Raw genomic sequence first — 15,982 nt, forward strand, 5'->3', positions numbered from 1 at the left:
TGTCAATGTGGACAATTTACTACTTACCACTATCCGTGCTCTCATATCATTGCTGCGTGTGGTACTGTTAGCATCAACTTCTATCAATATATAGATGTTGTGTACACAAATGACTACATATTACATGCTTACTCTGCACAATGGTGGCCTCTTGGGAATGACGATGCGATTGTCCCATCTGATGACCCGTGGACACTTGTGCCTGATCCAAGTTTTATTCGTGACAAAAAAGGAAGGCCAAGATCAACACGATTAAGAAATGAAATGGATTGGAGGGAGCCATCGCAAAGTCGCTACAAGTGTGGCAGATGTGGGACAGTAGGACACAACCGACGTAATTGTCCATTGCAATCTCAACAAGGCAGTTGTTGATGTCATGTATTAGATCATATGATAATGAAATGTTTACTTCTTTTTTTGTTATTCTTAAACACATTTATGTGTCAGTGACATTATCGTAATTTATTTTAAAAGCATTGCACGATAAGATTGAACGTTAAAGTAACAATAATATAAAATTAACATGAAAACAACCATACAAAGTACATGACATTGTTAAAACATGAAAAAAAAAACAATACAAAGTACATGGAAAAAAACAATACAATGTAAACCCATTATTAATCAATCATGACTATGTCTGTGATGTCGCGACGATGTCCCACATGGCCGATCCCAATTCCTAGCTGCCCTATCAGGGTTTCTTCTTCTAAGATTCCCCCTTTCATCCACTTCGTCAGCCTCGGCAGAGAAATCATGACGTAAATCGACCCCCAATAAGTCATTCATGTCGGGTATATTTCCAGGTACATTCCACGGACCACCAAGTGGAGCATTTGGGGTCGGTAGTTCATTATTTTGGGTGAATGAAGGAGTCCCCCCTGAAGGAGGAGAGGATCCAAATATGCCTGTCATACTGTACCCTGATTGGAAATCATGTGGGTATGAATACATCGGCGCCATCTGCGATGGTTCTTGGGTGAATACCGGTGGTGTGTAATACATTCCATGTTCTCGTTCTGGCATCGGAGGCAAACTGTACAGTGCTGCATCCACAGTTTGCCGACGTCGCCCTAAGCCTCGAGTCTCCACACTTCGCTGTAGTATATTAAACTGCTGATGTTCAAATTGTGGCTGAGAAGGGGGAGCATCTTGATGTGCCTCAAGTATCCTATCCTCTTCTTCAGATATAAGAGTGATCTTCTCGATACATGGCAGTAAATCATCAAAAGTACAAACCCTTCTCCCAACAGGCGACACCATAAAATGTAGTGTTTCCGCGATTTCACCCTGCATAAAAAAAGAAAGGAATAGTTATTAAAATAATCTTCAACGCAACATTATTTTCTAAATTATAATGAACAATTTATACCAATAGTCCTCTTCTTGCATGTTTTGGGTCGACATAAACTTTTGTCTTACGCCTGTACCACCTCATATATTCAGAGTTCAGACTAAGGGTCCCTGTTTGTGGCGGCGTTTGTTCTACTCTCCTTTCATAGCGACTATTCCATTCATTAAGCGCGGGTTGCATTAGTCGCATCCAATTTCTTCCTTCTTTTCCCTTTAAGGTCAAGTCATGTATGTTTTCGGGTTGCATTACTGGGCCCAGAATAGGTTGTTGCATTCCAAACTGTCGCATGACTCTATCCGGCTAGTGCCATTCCACTTTTTGAAAACAAATAAGTGGTACGATACATGTCCATAATACAGACCCAATAAAATAAACTTGACTCAAATTCATTTCCACATGTCCAGCATAAGGGACCCAAACAAACTGCATATAAAAGTTAAATTTAATAAATTAAGTAACAATTAGAACATCATTTAATAAACAAATGTCAAAATTATTACCTCGTCGCGTTTCATGACATCTAATTTACGACGAAACTCAAGTAAATTGTCATTGCCTATGTGATGCAATTCACCTCCCAACCATCTTCACAAAAAACCAAATAACAAAATAAGATGTTACATATAATAATGATTAACATCAAGCAACCAAATTTATTAATTATCAATTCAAAATATTAAAGGAAAGTATACCTGTAAGCAAGTGGCGCGTTTTGTTGTTGTGGAGGAATAACTGACGGGGCTAACGTTGGGCATCGTTCCCATGCCCATAACTGAATCAAGAGAGTGAAACCGCCTATTGATTTAGCATGATAGTCTGTTGCGATGCACATCTCTCTATAAAGGTTACCCAGAAGAGCAGCTCCCCATGCATAAGTGCTGCACTCTCTAAGGTCTCTCAAAAATTGCAAATATCTCATTGGCATCCTTTTGCTGCTTTTATCAATAAACATCACGCCTCCTATGAATCTTAAGATCCAAGCTCGAGCAAATCTTTCAAGCCCTTGTTGGTTGCCTATGAACAATTATCATCTTAAAACTTTGAGAACTTTAAATCTAAATCACACAACTAAAAGACTAATTCTTATTTGGTAGTCACATGACTATTTAAGAAAATCATATTTCATTCAAATAAAGTAAAATTATTCAAAATATGCTTATATTTTAATCTATCATACATTTAAAAACACTTATATTTGAATCTAAAGGAAATTCATTCATTTGTTATATATAAAGGAAAAAAAAGTATTGAGTTAGTTAAAACAAACCTCTAAAAATATTAACTCTTTCTGTATTACTATATCATTATATTATAATAAAGGGTTAAAATTTGTGCATTTTACCCTCTAAACTTTAGAGAAATTCAATATATCCTCCAGCCAAACGTAAAGCACAACTCGTTGGTTGAAATATGACGTTTGAATTCAGTGCCACATAATTTCTGAATGAAGTATTAAATTAGTTAAAACAAACCTTTAGAAATATTAGCTCTTTTTGTACTACTATACCATTATATTATAATACAGAGTTGAAATTTGTGCATTTTACCCTCTAAACTTTAGAGAAATTCAATATACTGTCCAACCAAACATAAAGCACAGCTCTTTGCTTGAAATATAACGTTCAAATTCATTGTCACATAATTTCAAAATCATGTATAAAATATGAATATATTTATTTTTGTTAAGTATTGGTATAAAATAATCTCCATCTAAAACAGTGATTAATCTTAATCAAAGATAATAAGAACATATAATATAAATATTTTTCTTCTAATACGATTTATTTTATACCCAAAGATATGTTAGAAATTCACATCACTTGGTTAAGAAATACATACTCCTACCACGTGTGTCAACCGATTCAATGGCTCATAACTTTGAAAACATTTATAAAATAGGACAACATAATTTTAAAAAAAGTTACATGAGAACCTATTATGTTATTTAATACATAGAGAGAAAAATATATAAATATAATAAAATTTATAATGTGATAAAAAAAATAAAAAATATTAAAAAGGTATTTAAAATAACGAGGTATTTATATATCATTATTCAATTTTAAAAATAAACCTTTCCTCCTAAACAAACAACATACAGGAAATATCTTGCATTAATTCAACTCTTTCGTGCATCTTTTAGCCGAAAAGAATAATTTTCAACTGTAAATCATATTCAATTTTAAAAATAAAAGTACATAAACCTTTCCTCCTAAACAAACAACAGGAAATATCTTGCATTAATTCAACTCTTTCGTGCATCTTTTAGCCGAAAAGAATAATTTTCAACTGTAAATCATATCAACCGAAATCCAGATAGTAACACGAGAAATCAAATGTTACACCTCTAAAGAATCAGAAGCCGTACTAAAAATACTGTATAAGACCATTTTCTGTATAAAAAAGAAACCTTTTAATTTAGAGTTCACACGATATTCACAAAAATACGTAGGAACATCAAATTCTTACATGCTCATAAAATTCACGTGCTAATAGGATATATTTATTATCATTAAAAGACAAAAAAGAGTGAAGTGATATTGCTTATATTATTATATCAAGGACTGTGATCATAGTCTGAAGAGCTGCCAGCCAATAAGGGTCTTCTCCAAATAATCTCCAACCCTCCATTTTATTCAGAGCAAATTTAGATATCAAATTTTCACTATGGAATGACAAATTTCTATCTTAACATGATAGTAGTGTTTCATAACACCATAATGTCAAGAGATAGTTCAAATTAAAAGAACAAGACGGCTACTAAGAGAGAGAAATTTGAAGGAACAAGTTAAAATAAACCTCTCAAAATATTATAAATATCTTAACAATATTGACTATTTTTATATGTAAAAAAAAAAAATCTAGAAAACACACACTATGAGAGAGAAGTGTTTAGGGCATTTCCACATATGCATGGGGAAATTTTTTTTTTTCTATAATTAAATTATAATAGTGTGTTTGAATGGATTAATTCAGTAAGGAAATTCATTTTTTCAAAGAATTTAGAATGATTCATAATAAAATAGCTTGTTTGGATAGAATATTTGAAAGAAGATTTAATTTTTGATATTTTTATGAATAATTTTGATTGACTAAAATAGTGAGATTTAAAATTCTCTCAAAAAATATAGAATTTGAAATTCTTTTTCCAAAGATGTTCACATTAACTCACGTTGTTGCTCACGACTCTTTCTCACTCAACACTCGCAACTACGGGTGATCAAAGTTTTTACGGCCGACATCAACATGAGTTGTTTTTCACCGACGTTGGCCGAGATTTTTTCGATCAAAATTTTTTGTATGATGTCAACCAAAACTATTTTTTGCTGATATTGACTAAGATTTTTTTTAGATGATGTTGGTTAGAGATAATTTTTCACTGACGTCGTTCATGGGAATTTTTTGCTGACGTTGGCCAAGGATTTTTTTTGCTGTTGTCATCCAGGTTTTTTTCAATTGATGTCACACCAATGATTTTTTTTTGCCGACGTTGGCTAGATTTCTTCTACTGACATTGGTCATGACTAACTTTTGAGTAGACATCTGCTAGGGTTTTTCAGCCGACATCATCTAGGTTTTTCCAGCCAACATCAGCCAAAGTTATTTTTTTAGTCAATATCGGCTAGGGTTATTTTTCAGCCGATGTTAGCTAGGGTGTTTTGACTGATGTCAATTAGATTTTCTTAGCCAATGTCGGTTAGGATTTTTTTTTTGCTGATATCGACTATTGCTTTCTGGCTGACATCAACCAAATCTATTTCTTAACCACATTAGTTAGGTTTTTGGTTGATGTTGGCTAGGGTTTTTTCTACTAACACAAGTTACGTATTTTTGACAGACATCAGGTATGACTATTTTTAGTTGACATCGACTAGGTTCTTACAATCGACATCCACTAGAATGTTTTGATCGACATCGGTCAAAACTATTTTTTAACCAACATCAACCAAGACTATTTTATAGCCGATGTTAGGTAGGGTTTTTTGTCCGACATTGGTCGAAGCTATTTTTTAGCCAACTTCAACTAGGGATTTTTCGATCAACGTTGACCAATGATGTTTTTCAACCGACATCAAGTAGGTTCTATTGGTTGGCATCGACCAAGTTATTTTTTAACCGATACTGGGTAGATTTTTTTGTCAACACCTGCTAAAATTTTTAAGCAGACGTTGGCTAAAAATAGTCTTGATCAATGTCGTTCGAAAAGATCATAACCGGTGTCGGCCAAAACAAACCCTAACCGATGTTGGTAAAAAAACCCTAGCCAACATCGACTAAAAAATAGAATCAACCAACGTTAACCAAAAAATAACCTCAACTAACAATTAAAAACATCACTGATTATGGTCAGACAAAACAATCCTAATTGAAATTATCAATATTTTATATTTTTAAATTATTAAAAATTAAAAAATATTTTTTAATTAATATTTCAAAATTAGATTGTATTTGTTTTTTATAAAATTTAGTATTAAAATTTCATCTATTTAAAACATAAAATTAAAATTTTACATATGAAAAAAATTGAATTACTTTATCCAAATAAATAATTTAAAATTAAAAAAATTTGACTTGATTCATCCAAACAAAACATTTGAAAAATGAAAAAAATTAAAATCAAAACAATTCAAATTTTAAGTATTTTAAATTCTCTGGAATTTTGAAACTCCTAATCCAAACACAAGGTAAAAGTAATTTATGTTTATGTTTCCACGAGGATTTATTTTTAAAGATCAGGCCAACAACATACTTGCATAGATACTCCGGCTCGCTGCAGACCATGTGTATTACAGTAATATGTAATTAAAAAACAAAAACACCATACACAAAAGGAAACAAACTAGTCTTTTGGAAATTATGTATCTAGGCATTTTTCCATACGATACATAACTAACACACAAATCCACAGACGTCAATAGTGCTAGATCATGCCACTATATCATGGCATGGTGTCACACCATTTGACGCTACATAGAAGAACCTGCATTACAGTTTGGCAATGCAGCGGTCATCACCTCTATAGTGGTTTGAATAACAAAATCGCAGGTGGCTTGACAGGTAACAGCATCAAAAATCCAATTTCACTGCACTAAATAACATCATTTACAGCTGTTTAGGGGGCAGACACATAATTATTTCTCATCCCCTTTCATTAAAGCAAAAGGTTCAAACTGAAACCCTATGCTTTCAGTGACATAACTTTGTGTTGTCTCCCTAGACGAACACCGTTCTTCTCTGGTGATTTCCAGCATTTTCCTACCCGCCTCTGCAACCTCTGTTCAGTTCACTCTAATCCTTTATATCATTCTCTGGACAAACACTCACTTTTCTCCAACATGTATCCCGGCATCTTTCAGCATTTTCTAGCAAAGCAAAGACCTCTGCTACCTGCTCACTTCTGTTCTCTTTTTAGTCTGTGACCCTGCTCTGTTCTCTCTATTGTTATTGACATCACTCACATAAAGTATTATTAAGCTTCAATTCCTGATTTTTAATCATATAAATATCTTAAAAGTGTGGGTTTTATTTTCAGCATTTATAAATGTGGAGTATAAATTATTCCATGTGTATTTCACAACTTTAGAATAGCGGCCAACCTGCTATGTGTTATAGTATTATGCATCAATCATTGAAGAATTAATTAGTCCGAGATCCAATGATCAGAAAAACATCATACATCAGAACAAATAGGTTAACTTAGCATTCATAATTTCTTCTAACTTACAAGACAAGACAAAGTAAATGAATTAATAAAGTTAGCAGTCTGTTAACTGAGAAAAAAGAAACAAACAATCAATGCACCATAACTGGCAAGAAACATAGAATAAGTAAATCTCTTCTAGACTTTCAATCACATTCTTAATTTCTCATAATCATAAAAAGATATCCTTGAGGCCACTGCCCCATCCCAGAAATAATAAGAACTCTCGGTTACACAAGTGGGTTTCTCAAAGTTCTTATTTGACAACATATTAGAAGATGAAGATCAGGTTTTTATTGGATAAGTGTTAGAACCAGGTAGAGTAATAAATACTATCCGCATGGGATATATTCATCTTAAGCTACAACAGGAAAATGTTACTTCAATTCACATGATTTTAGAAATAAATTGACTGAAGTCGCGAAGCATTTTGATATATGAAAGTCCCATTGCTTTATAAATCAAACATTCAAATCAATCTCAAGGCGAATGGACACAAACAAGATCAACTGCTTTGACATAGCTAGTATGCAATTTGAAGCCATCCTCAAGTCTTAACTTGGGTTTCTATGTCTAGAAGCTAGTTACACAGAGAGCCAGATACTCAAATCATGCCCCAAACAGGTCATCAATTCCTGCTACACAATTCACTTACAAATGCTTCATAGACTTGAAGCCTTCTGTTCTAAAAGCAATATCAAACAATATAAAATAGCTCGAACCAGAATAAGCACAAGCATCGCAATGGAATGCATCACATAAAACACTTGCAACCGTGGCATGCAATTCAATTCAACCAAGGCTCAAAAACCATCAGAAAACCTAAAAAATGTTTTTTTTTCCCAATCGAATCGCAATCACCTCAATTAGCTTAACCTATACCGATACAGTAAATTCATTATTGTAATAAATCCAAGATTATTTATTTCAGTTCTCAAATATCAAAAATTTCAGCTTGATTATTAATCAATGAAAGGAAGCAGGTCAAGTAAAAATCCAAACAAGGAAAAAGCACATCAGAAGCTTTTTAACTAAAACTATTTCTCTTAGATGTAGATTCTATGCATCGGGATCTACCGCATAAATCACACTTTCTGCATAGAGACGATAAACTTAAATCTAGAAGCGTTTCGGATCTGATAAGCAGAGATTAAAATAAATTTAAAAAATACTGGTGGTAGAATCTCGGAGATGAGATCTGAGCGGAAAACGAGGCAAAGCTTCACCGCGGCCTCCGATTCAGTTGATGCAAGGCGGGATCCAATTCGCCGCCGGCGACCGTTCCTCCATTCCGCGCGAAAACCGGTTCCCGACCTGCACCAAGCGAATTAGAGACCGCACAGTGAGAGAGAGAGAATCAAAATCCCCAACGCAATCGCATCGCATCGAATCGAACTTCACCAAACCAAAACCACCAACCACCGCTCTTTCTCTCTTACTTTCTCTCTCTCCATCCGCGAGGACGAGAGAGAGAGAGAGTTAAAGAGAGAAATAAGAATCGCGAAGCTAACCCCAACCCACACTATATGTGGTGAACGGGTGAAGATTGGGTTAGCGAGGTGTTATTTATAAAGACCACAGACGAAGGAGATACGGACACGTGGCGGAACACGCGCTCGCTGATGCGATGAATACTGTGCAAGTGATTTATATATTTTTTTTTTTTCTGGAGAAGAAAGAAAGCGCGGCAGGGAGAGACGTGAAAATTTGGACATGGATTTGGAAAGATTTACTGAAGTGATGCCATAAAACCATTTGCTGAAGTACGTGGCTGCACGTGCGTGTGTTTCTGCCACTACAAAGTGCAAACGTGTTTTCTGAGCCCATTTTCACACTTTTCATTGTTGGACTTTCATTGCATTTACCGTAACGTTTGGTTTAGCCGACGCCACTTTGGGCTGCACTTTGTATACTGTTTGCCGTTTGGTCGACCATAAATACTAACAAATGTTTTTAAGATAAGATATTGGTTAAAAAATCAAAAAATAAATAATTTATTAAAATACATAATTCTTTTATTATTTATAACATTTTTTTTTACATTTTTCTATAATTTTTATAATAAATACTTTTTTAGTTTCTTAATTGATGTCTAAGAACACTAATTAACAAAATTCTTAGTTATATATGAGAAAAAAAATTATATTCTATGGACTTTGATTTATTTGTGCTATTTGAAGGAAAAAAAAAATTTTAAGGCTGTGTTTTTATATATATAGTCAATGAGAGTTAGGCAAGATTTGAGTGATGAATTGGCTGGGCTCCACTGTGCCAAAGTTGACAAGTATATCAAAGAGAAAAAAAAATGGGATGTGAGTTAGATGGGAAGATGGCTACATATATCATTAGTTATGGTGGACTGTGCTTGCAAGTTTTTGGTAAGTCAAAAGCGATGGATTGGTTAAGAGATCTAATTTAAGAAGGTAGGCAAGTCACAATAATGGATTGGGTATACATCACCCGATTGAAGGAAGAGACGTTGGAGGGAGATAAGGAATATTCATAAATTTAGCTTGAGAAGATTTTAATTTTACAAAATTAATTATGATTAGAATTGAGATTGAGGGTAAGAGTTTGTATATTTGAAAACCTTTCTCTTAAAAAGATGTCTATTATTTTTATTAATTTTTGTATATTCTTTTCTTTCTTTTATATAGGAAGGTGAGATCTTACTAAACTAATATATTATAAAAATATATATAAAAAAAATACCACAAAAGTCTAAAAATAATAATTTCTCACAAATTAACAAGAAAACCATTTAACGAAGTAACATAATAAATTACTATAAGACAAAATTGCCAACCAATTAGTCATGTTATAACCTTCGAGAGAAAATGAGTTAAATGACCTTTTCAATTTTGATATTTTTTTTTAGTTGGTTAATAGTCTTTAATGGTGTAAATTGAGATATTTTGTTTTTCTTATGTTATAATCCTCTTGTCGTTGAGTTCTCTTCCTCCTCGGTTCACAGAGACAAAATGTAAAATAAGATAGTTTATCAGAAAGAAAGGATTAAGTGAGTCAAAATCACTAACTAAAACGAATTTAATATTAATAGAGAATACTAACGGAATAGAAATTGAATTATCTTTTCACATAGATATTCTTTCAACACAACATAGGTTATCGAAAGGATCTTGAAGATCCACCAACGCATGAAAGCTGAGATCTTTCAGAAAATAGATTCTATTCAAAAAGTGATCAAAAGTAGAATAAATAAAATCAATTGTTGAGATGAAAATTATCATATTGTATTTCATTACATTTATAATTTGTTGTGAATGTGTATAAAATAATTATTGATTTTTTTTCCAAAAAATATTCAAATTAATTATTTTATCTACTAAGAAATTTAATTTAATTGGTTAAATAGTGTGTGAATCCTTATAACTTTAATACTTAAGAATTACTTACTTTATCTTTTAAAGTGAGTTATTCACTTTAGAGAAGTTAGTTCATAAGAATGCGTGGGAACACAATCATAATAAATCAAATAAACTACAACATTGGTGCACTATTTAAAGTCATCCTGAACTTAAGTTTCTCACAAAGTCATATAATAAATACAAGAGTCTCTTAAAATTTTCCTCCATCATATGCACATGCATTTGATGTTGTATATTTTTTTTTATAGATAAATGTTAATAGTTAAAATGTTAATTCTATTAGTTAGAATAATCAAATCCTTAACTTTCTTCTTCTTCCTTTCACCTTTAACCATTTAATCCACTTTATATCTCTAATTTTGCACTTGATCCACCATTCCGGTGGGAACATCCACCCTATTGCAATTTGTTAGTAGGTCTGCATCATTCAAAGAAGGTGAGATCTGGTACTAGTTGCACTTTGAAACTCACTAGTAATAAACAATAAAAAATAAATGATATTCATTAAATTATGTTCTTCAAACACCTTTTCATTAGTTACTACCAAATAAATGACAACAGGAAATGAATGTCCAATTCAAATATATTTATGGATCTTGTTACCCTTTACCCATTCATAATCGTCGATGAAGAATCAAGCATAATGTTCTTCTGGGTGAAGATGTTTTCCAAACTAACTTCCTAAAATGCCCTTAAATGATCTATTACATTTTCAATCAATTATATATATACATGATGGATTATTTATGTTGTCCTTGCTTGAGATTTGCGACTTAAATTGAAATAATCGATTATAGTGGCATAGTCATAGATTTGTCCATGTCGTTGTTGAATATGTGTGTGGAAACTATATCAAAATAATTTTGATCCTTTCTTAATTTATCTGTTTTTTTTTTTACAAAAATAGAAAATATTAAAATATTTTAATAATTCTAATTTGATAAAGTTGAAAAAATATATAGTTTAGGTTAAATTGATAACCTATATTTTAAAGATTAGTTCAAGTTGGACAAATGGGACCAATATCAGCATTAATCCTACTTCATTATATTCCAAACTATTGCCTTGATCCCTTGACCCTTGAAACATAAAAATCTTTTATAAACCTAACTACCTTGCCACCAGGAAATCCCAATGACAAATTATCTACAAATCCAATTTATGTTTCATCCATTGTATGCAGCGTCTTGACCGAACAGTGTATAGGCAAATGCTGAGCATTCTTTAATCCGAGTTAGAATGTTAGTGTTGAAGTGTTTCAACGACTAATAGTGTGTTTGGATTATATTTATGTTAGAAAATAATCAATTAATTTTTCATGATGAAGGTAAAACAATAAATAATTACTTCTATTTTTTTTATGATGTCACCATAATTTTATGGAATAAAATTAATTCTTGTTTGTTATCCAAACACATTATAAGTTATACCATATTGAGACTAACTAAACTTAGATCGAAATAGTCAAACCTAAATCATGTCATTCATCTTCCAAACAAAATTTATGATTAAAAATTAACTGTTATTTTTTTTAGTTAAAGTTTAAGTTTTTTTATTTATTCTTTACAATTGATTATTTAAAATACAAAATAAACTAATATAAATAATCACTTCTGCATACATCTTTTTTGTAAGTTTATTATAAAGAAAATCTTTAAATAAAGTAAATAAAATAAATTATCTTGAAATCACTTTTTCCTTATCCTATTTAAACATACATTTCATATAATCAATTACAAAGTTATTGTATCTATAATGATATTGAAATGATTTATTTTATAACTAATCCAACACACACGGTTATAAAAAAAAATAAAAAATCCAACACACGGTTATAAAAAAATCCAACACACACGGTTATATATAAAAAAAATCCAACACACACGGTTATATATAAAAAAAATCCAACACACACGGTATCCACAAATAATAAATGAAAAAATTAACTATTTAGGAAAGAAGCAGTGCAGTTTCAGGAAAAAAAAAAAATAGGGACAATTGCATGAGGAAAAAGTCACTTTTATGTTATTGTAATATTTTCATTGCCTGATGGGTTGATCAACTTTTGACAATTTGGGCAGATAAAGATTTGAATCCTTTTTGTGTGAAAGGCGTGCTGGGATATTCTCTAATCAACTAATAATTTATGTTTCTAAATGCTTGAAAGGCGCAAAGGGAGAGAATTATTATGTCTTGCTTTTGCTTTCTATATTTGTAGTTGAAGGGGATGTAAGAATTCAATCTGGTTCCCGAGGTAGTTCTTTTGTCCTCTCTTTTTTCTTTTCTTATTGCAATTGCAACTTGCAACCATTGTGATGGAGTCTTTCTTTCTTCAATCTAAATTTTTCTATTGTGGCGTCCAAACCAATAGAAAACTCTAAGCTCAGCCCCCAGGTGGAGTTGGATAAATGAACCTAAGTCCATAGACTGTGTCGTATAACTTGCTATTTATGAGTTAAGATCAAAGAAAAAAAAACCCTAATGTGAGATTGTTTCATTTTAATCAGATTTTTATTTTTAAGTGTATATTTATATTAAATACTCAAAAAAATTATTTAATTCAAGCAAAATTGTCTCTAAATTTCAGTGTGATTTAGACAAAAAAATAATTAAGACCATCTAAATCCAAATTTTTAAGGATTTATTTTGGTCAGTTCAAACAGTGGATTTATGAGTAAATTTACGAGCTAAAATGTTTTTTAAATGATATAATTTGTTATTTTTATAGTTTAGTAATCTAATTTGGATGGATTGTACTTGAAGACTTCGCTACGAGACAAAAAATTTCAATCGAAATCGAAAGACACGCGATCCAATATGTATTAGAGGAAGAAAATCACTGACTAGTGCAATTCCAATCCAATGGGTTTTCGTCACCCGACTAAACACTACATTTGTTTTTAATCTCTAATAAGTCACAAGCATTTTATAAAACATGGGGTTTGCTAAAACATTTCAACTGAAATATGAGTAAAACTAAACATACGACTCTAATGTGTTTAATTGTAATACGGTAATTTTTTTGTCCTTTTCTATGTTAAGTTTGAATTGAGACACAAATGTAACCAATATTATTTGAGACACTATTGGCTTCTCCCTTTGTGATCCACCATACAATGTGTAGTAGCAACTAACAAGAGGGCATAAATGAACCTTTCCCTTTGCATGTTCTAGCAAATTAAGGAGTTAGATGTCCATAGACGGTGAATGGATTAGAAAATAGCAAATGGGCATTGCCTTTCCTACACCATATGGGGCAACACCATAGCAGAGTACCAGCAATACATGACGGTCCAAGTTTATTCATCTTGATAACAAAAAATTGTTAGAATGTCACTATCGTGGGAGCACCGCCAAAAATATATGTGAACATGAGGAAGACTTGCATTGAAATAAGTGTACTGAACTTTCCTACTTATGACACTGAAATTTATTTTTTATTATTTTCAATTTATGAACATTATATTATTTTTTATTTAATATTACTAGGATATTATATTAAAATGTTAAAAAATATATGTTATTAAAACGGATTTGATCCCACCTAAACCATTGATTCTTGAATGAGTGTGTGGTTCGATGACTGATTGGAAAATATAGAAAAATAAATAAATGATACTTTATTACAAAGATATTTGAATTTTTATAACAAATAAAACAATTTTTCTCCCATTCTTTTTTTATCAAGCGTTAATCTAGAAATTAGGATGCAATAAATAGAAATTTTTTATTTATTGAAGATTATATTAGAGTTGCATGAGAAATCACAAGAGTAAACTTTCCTAATAAAAAAAAGGGCAGTGGGCACCTGTTAGCATTTAAAATAAAAAGATTAATGTCTCCAATCGTTTAGTATTGGAGATTCTCTCAGTGAACATGCATAAGTACATGTCTATGTTCAATAGAGAAGAAAAGAAAAAGCGTTGTCTACTTATTTATTGTTGTTGAAATCGTGGTAAAACTTGTGTTGTGGGTGCTAAGTTCAGACTCCATAGCTACCACTAGACAGTGCTTTCTGATTCAAAGATACTAGACCATACAGAAATAGAATATATGCCAAAAGTAGAGTAGGTTGCACATAACTAGAAGACCTTCATGTTATTCTAACAGCATAAGGGTTATATTTTATTTGCAAAATGGGGTACATACGACAATGTTATTTGTTCAATCAAATCCCTTCATCATCACCTTTCATGGATAAGTGTCCCAACACAGAGCACATGCTTCAATTGGAATATAAAGGCATATGCTTGATTTAAAAAATAAAAGAGAAAAAAAAAACTAACTCCGACTTCATATATGTGTGCTTTCTTTATCCCTACAAAAATAGATCGTTGACGTTGTAAGGACAAATCAATCCAAAAAAACTTGGTCCCTCGAGGACCATCCACTTCTTAATTCAATATTAGAAAGATGGTGACAGGAGTGGCAAAGTGGGGGTGGAATGATCTAGATAGACATATGATATGCTTACAACACTAGGCAATCCTTATGCCACATTTTCTCATGCTGCTTTAATTAGGCCTACCATAAAGAGTCTTAAAGGTGTGCAACTACCACATTTCCTCATAATACAGCAATCAAGAAAAAAATGTATCCTTCATATGGGACCCCATATCCCAGCCTAACAGGTGTCAATGTGCCATTGCCTTTTGGAAATTCTAAACTAACTAAACATTTTTATTGCAAAAATTTGGATAGAGCCCTGAACTTTTAACGCTTGTAAAGTACAAGCAAATCCTAACTCTTAGACGTTGACGGTTTTGGTAAAGGTTAACTGATGCATTACTTTCAGCACCTCATCCTAAAAGCCACAAATTGAGGTATCACAAAATTAAATGATGGATTTGGATTCATTTAAGTCTTCTCATTTTATGAAAGTGATATGACAGGAGGAATTGTGTTGTATATAATAAAGAGATAAAGAAAAGAACGAATTGTAAAATAACATGATTGATCAATGATATGATAAAAAGAGATAGCTAAAAATATTAATATTGTAAAAGAAAGTCTAAAATACATCATAGGTCTCTTATTTTCTAGTTTCAGATTAGTTTCTTAAGATTAAAAACTTTCAATTTGATCTTGTAAAGCAGCTATGTTAGACCAAATTGATTTTTTTCGTTAACTTAATTTTTTTTTTTACATGAACTAAAATTAACACTGTTAGTGCATATGACTAACAAAAGGATCATATTGGTCTATCAGAGGAGAAATTATTAGTTAGTCATAAACTACCATGGTTTCTATTAATTCTTTCTCTTGAATTGTGAAATTTGAATGTGTTATATAAACATTGGTTGGGACATGAACACGTAGAGGCCTAAAATTACTTAATAATTTCTCCTAATAGAGGCATTTTAAAGACAAAGTAAAACTTTTTAAACTTATCAAATCAAACTTTACAAAAAAATCAGACGAGGGAACAAAAAGTGTATTATAGGATAAAAAAACTAGATAAACAATATAACAATATCATAAAATAACTTTTTCCTTCTTCTCTCCCTTTGTATATATCTCTATATCTATATAAGTAAA

At 31.7% G+C, this 15,982-nt stretch overlaps 1 protein-coding gene and 1 non-coding gene across 2 annotated transcripts; both read right to left on the bottom strand.

Annotated features, from left to right (window-relative positions):
- Window positions 1–340: 340 nt before the first annotated feature.
- On the bottom strand, window positions 341–2,930 carry LOC102668704 (uncharacterized). The gene is made up of 2 exons (XM_041015952.1): window positions 1,373–2,930; window positions 341–1,290 (listed from the first exon to the last, which is right to left on the bottom strand). The coding sequence occupies exons 1-2, from the start codon at window positions 1,640–1,642 to the stop codon at window positions 625–627; spliced, it is 936 nt and encodes a 311-aa protein (XP_040871886.1). The 5' UTR covers window positions 1,643–2,930; the 3' UTR covers window positions 341–624.
- A 5,353-nt stretch (window positions 2,931–8,283) lies between these two features.
- MIR168B (microRNA MIR168b) lies at window positions 8,284–8,393 on the bottom strand. Its single transcript, NR_048782.1, has one exon. It is a non-coding gene; the product is annotated as a microRNA MIR168b (primary transcript).
- Window positions 8,394–15,982: the final 7,589 nt, after the last annotated feature.

The sequence above is a fragment of the Glycine max genome, chromosome 1 (assembly GCF_000004515.6).
Source record: "Glycine max cultivar Williams 82 chromosome 1, Glycine_max_v4.0, whole genome shotgun sequence".
Classification (NCBI taxonomy): Eukaryota; Viridiplantae; Streptophyta; class Magnoliopsida; order Fabales; family Fabaceae; genus Glycine; species Glycine max.

Coding starts and splice junctions, on each gene's coding strand:
- LOC102668704 (XM_041015952.1), bottom strand. CDS start 1,642: ATGCGACAGTTTGGAATGCAACAACCTATTCTGGGCCCAGTAATGCAA. Junction 1,291..1,372: donor ATGCAAGAAGAGGACTATTG/GTATAAATTGTT, acceptor TTTTTTATGCAG/GGTGAAATCGCGGAAACACT.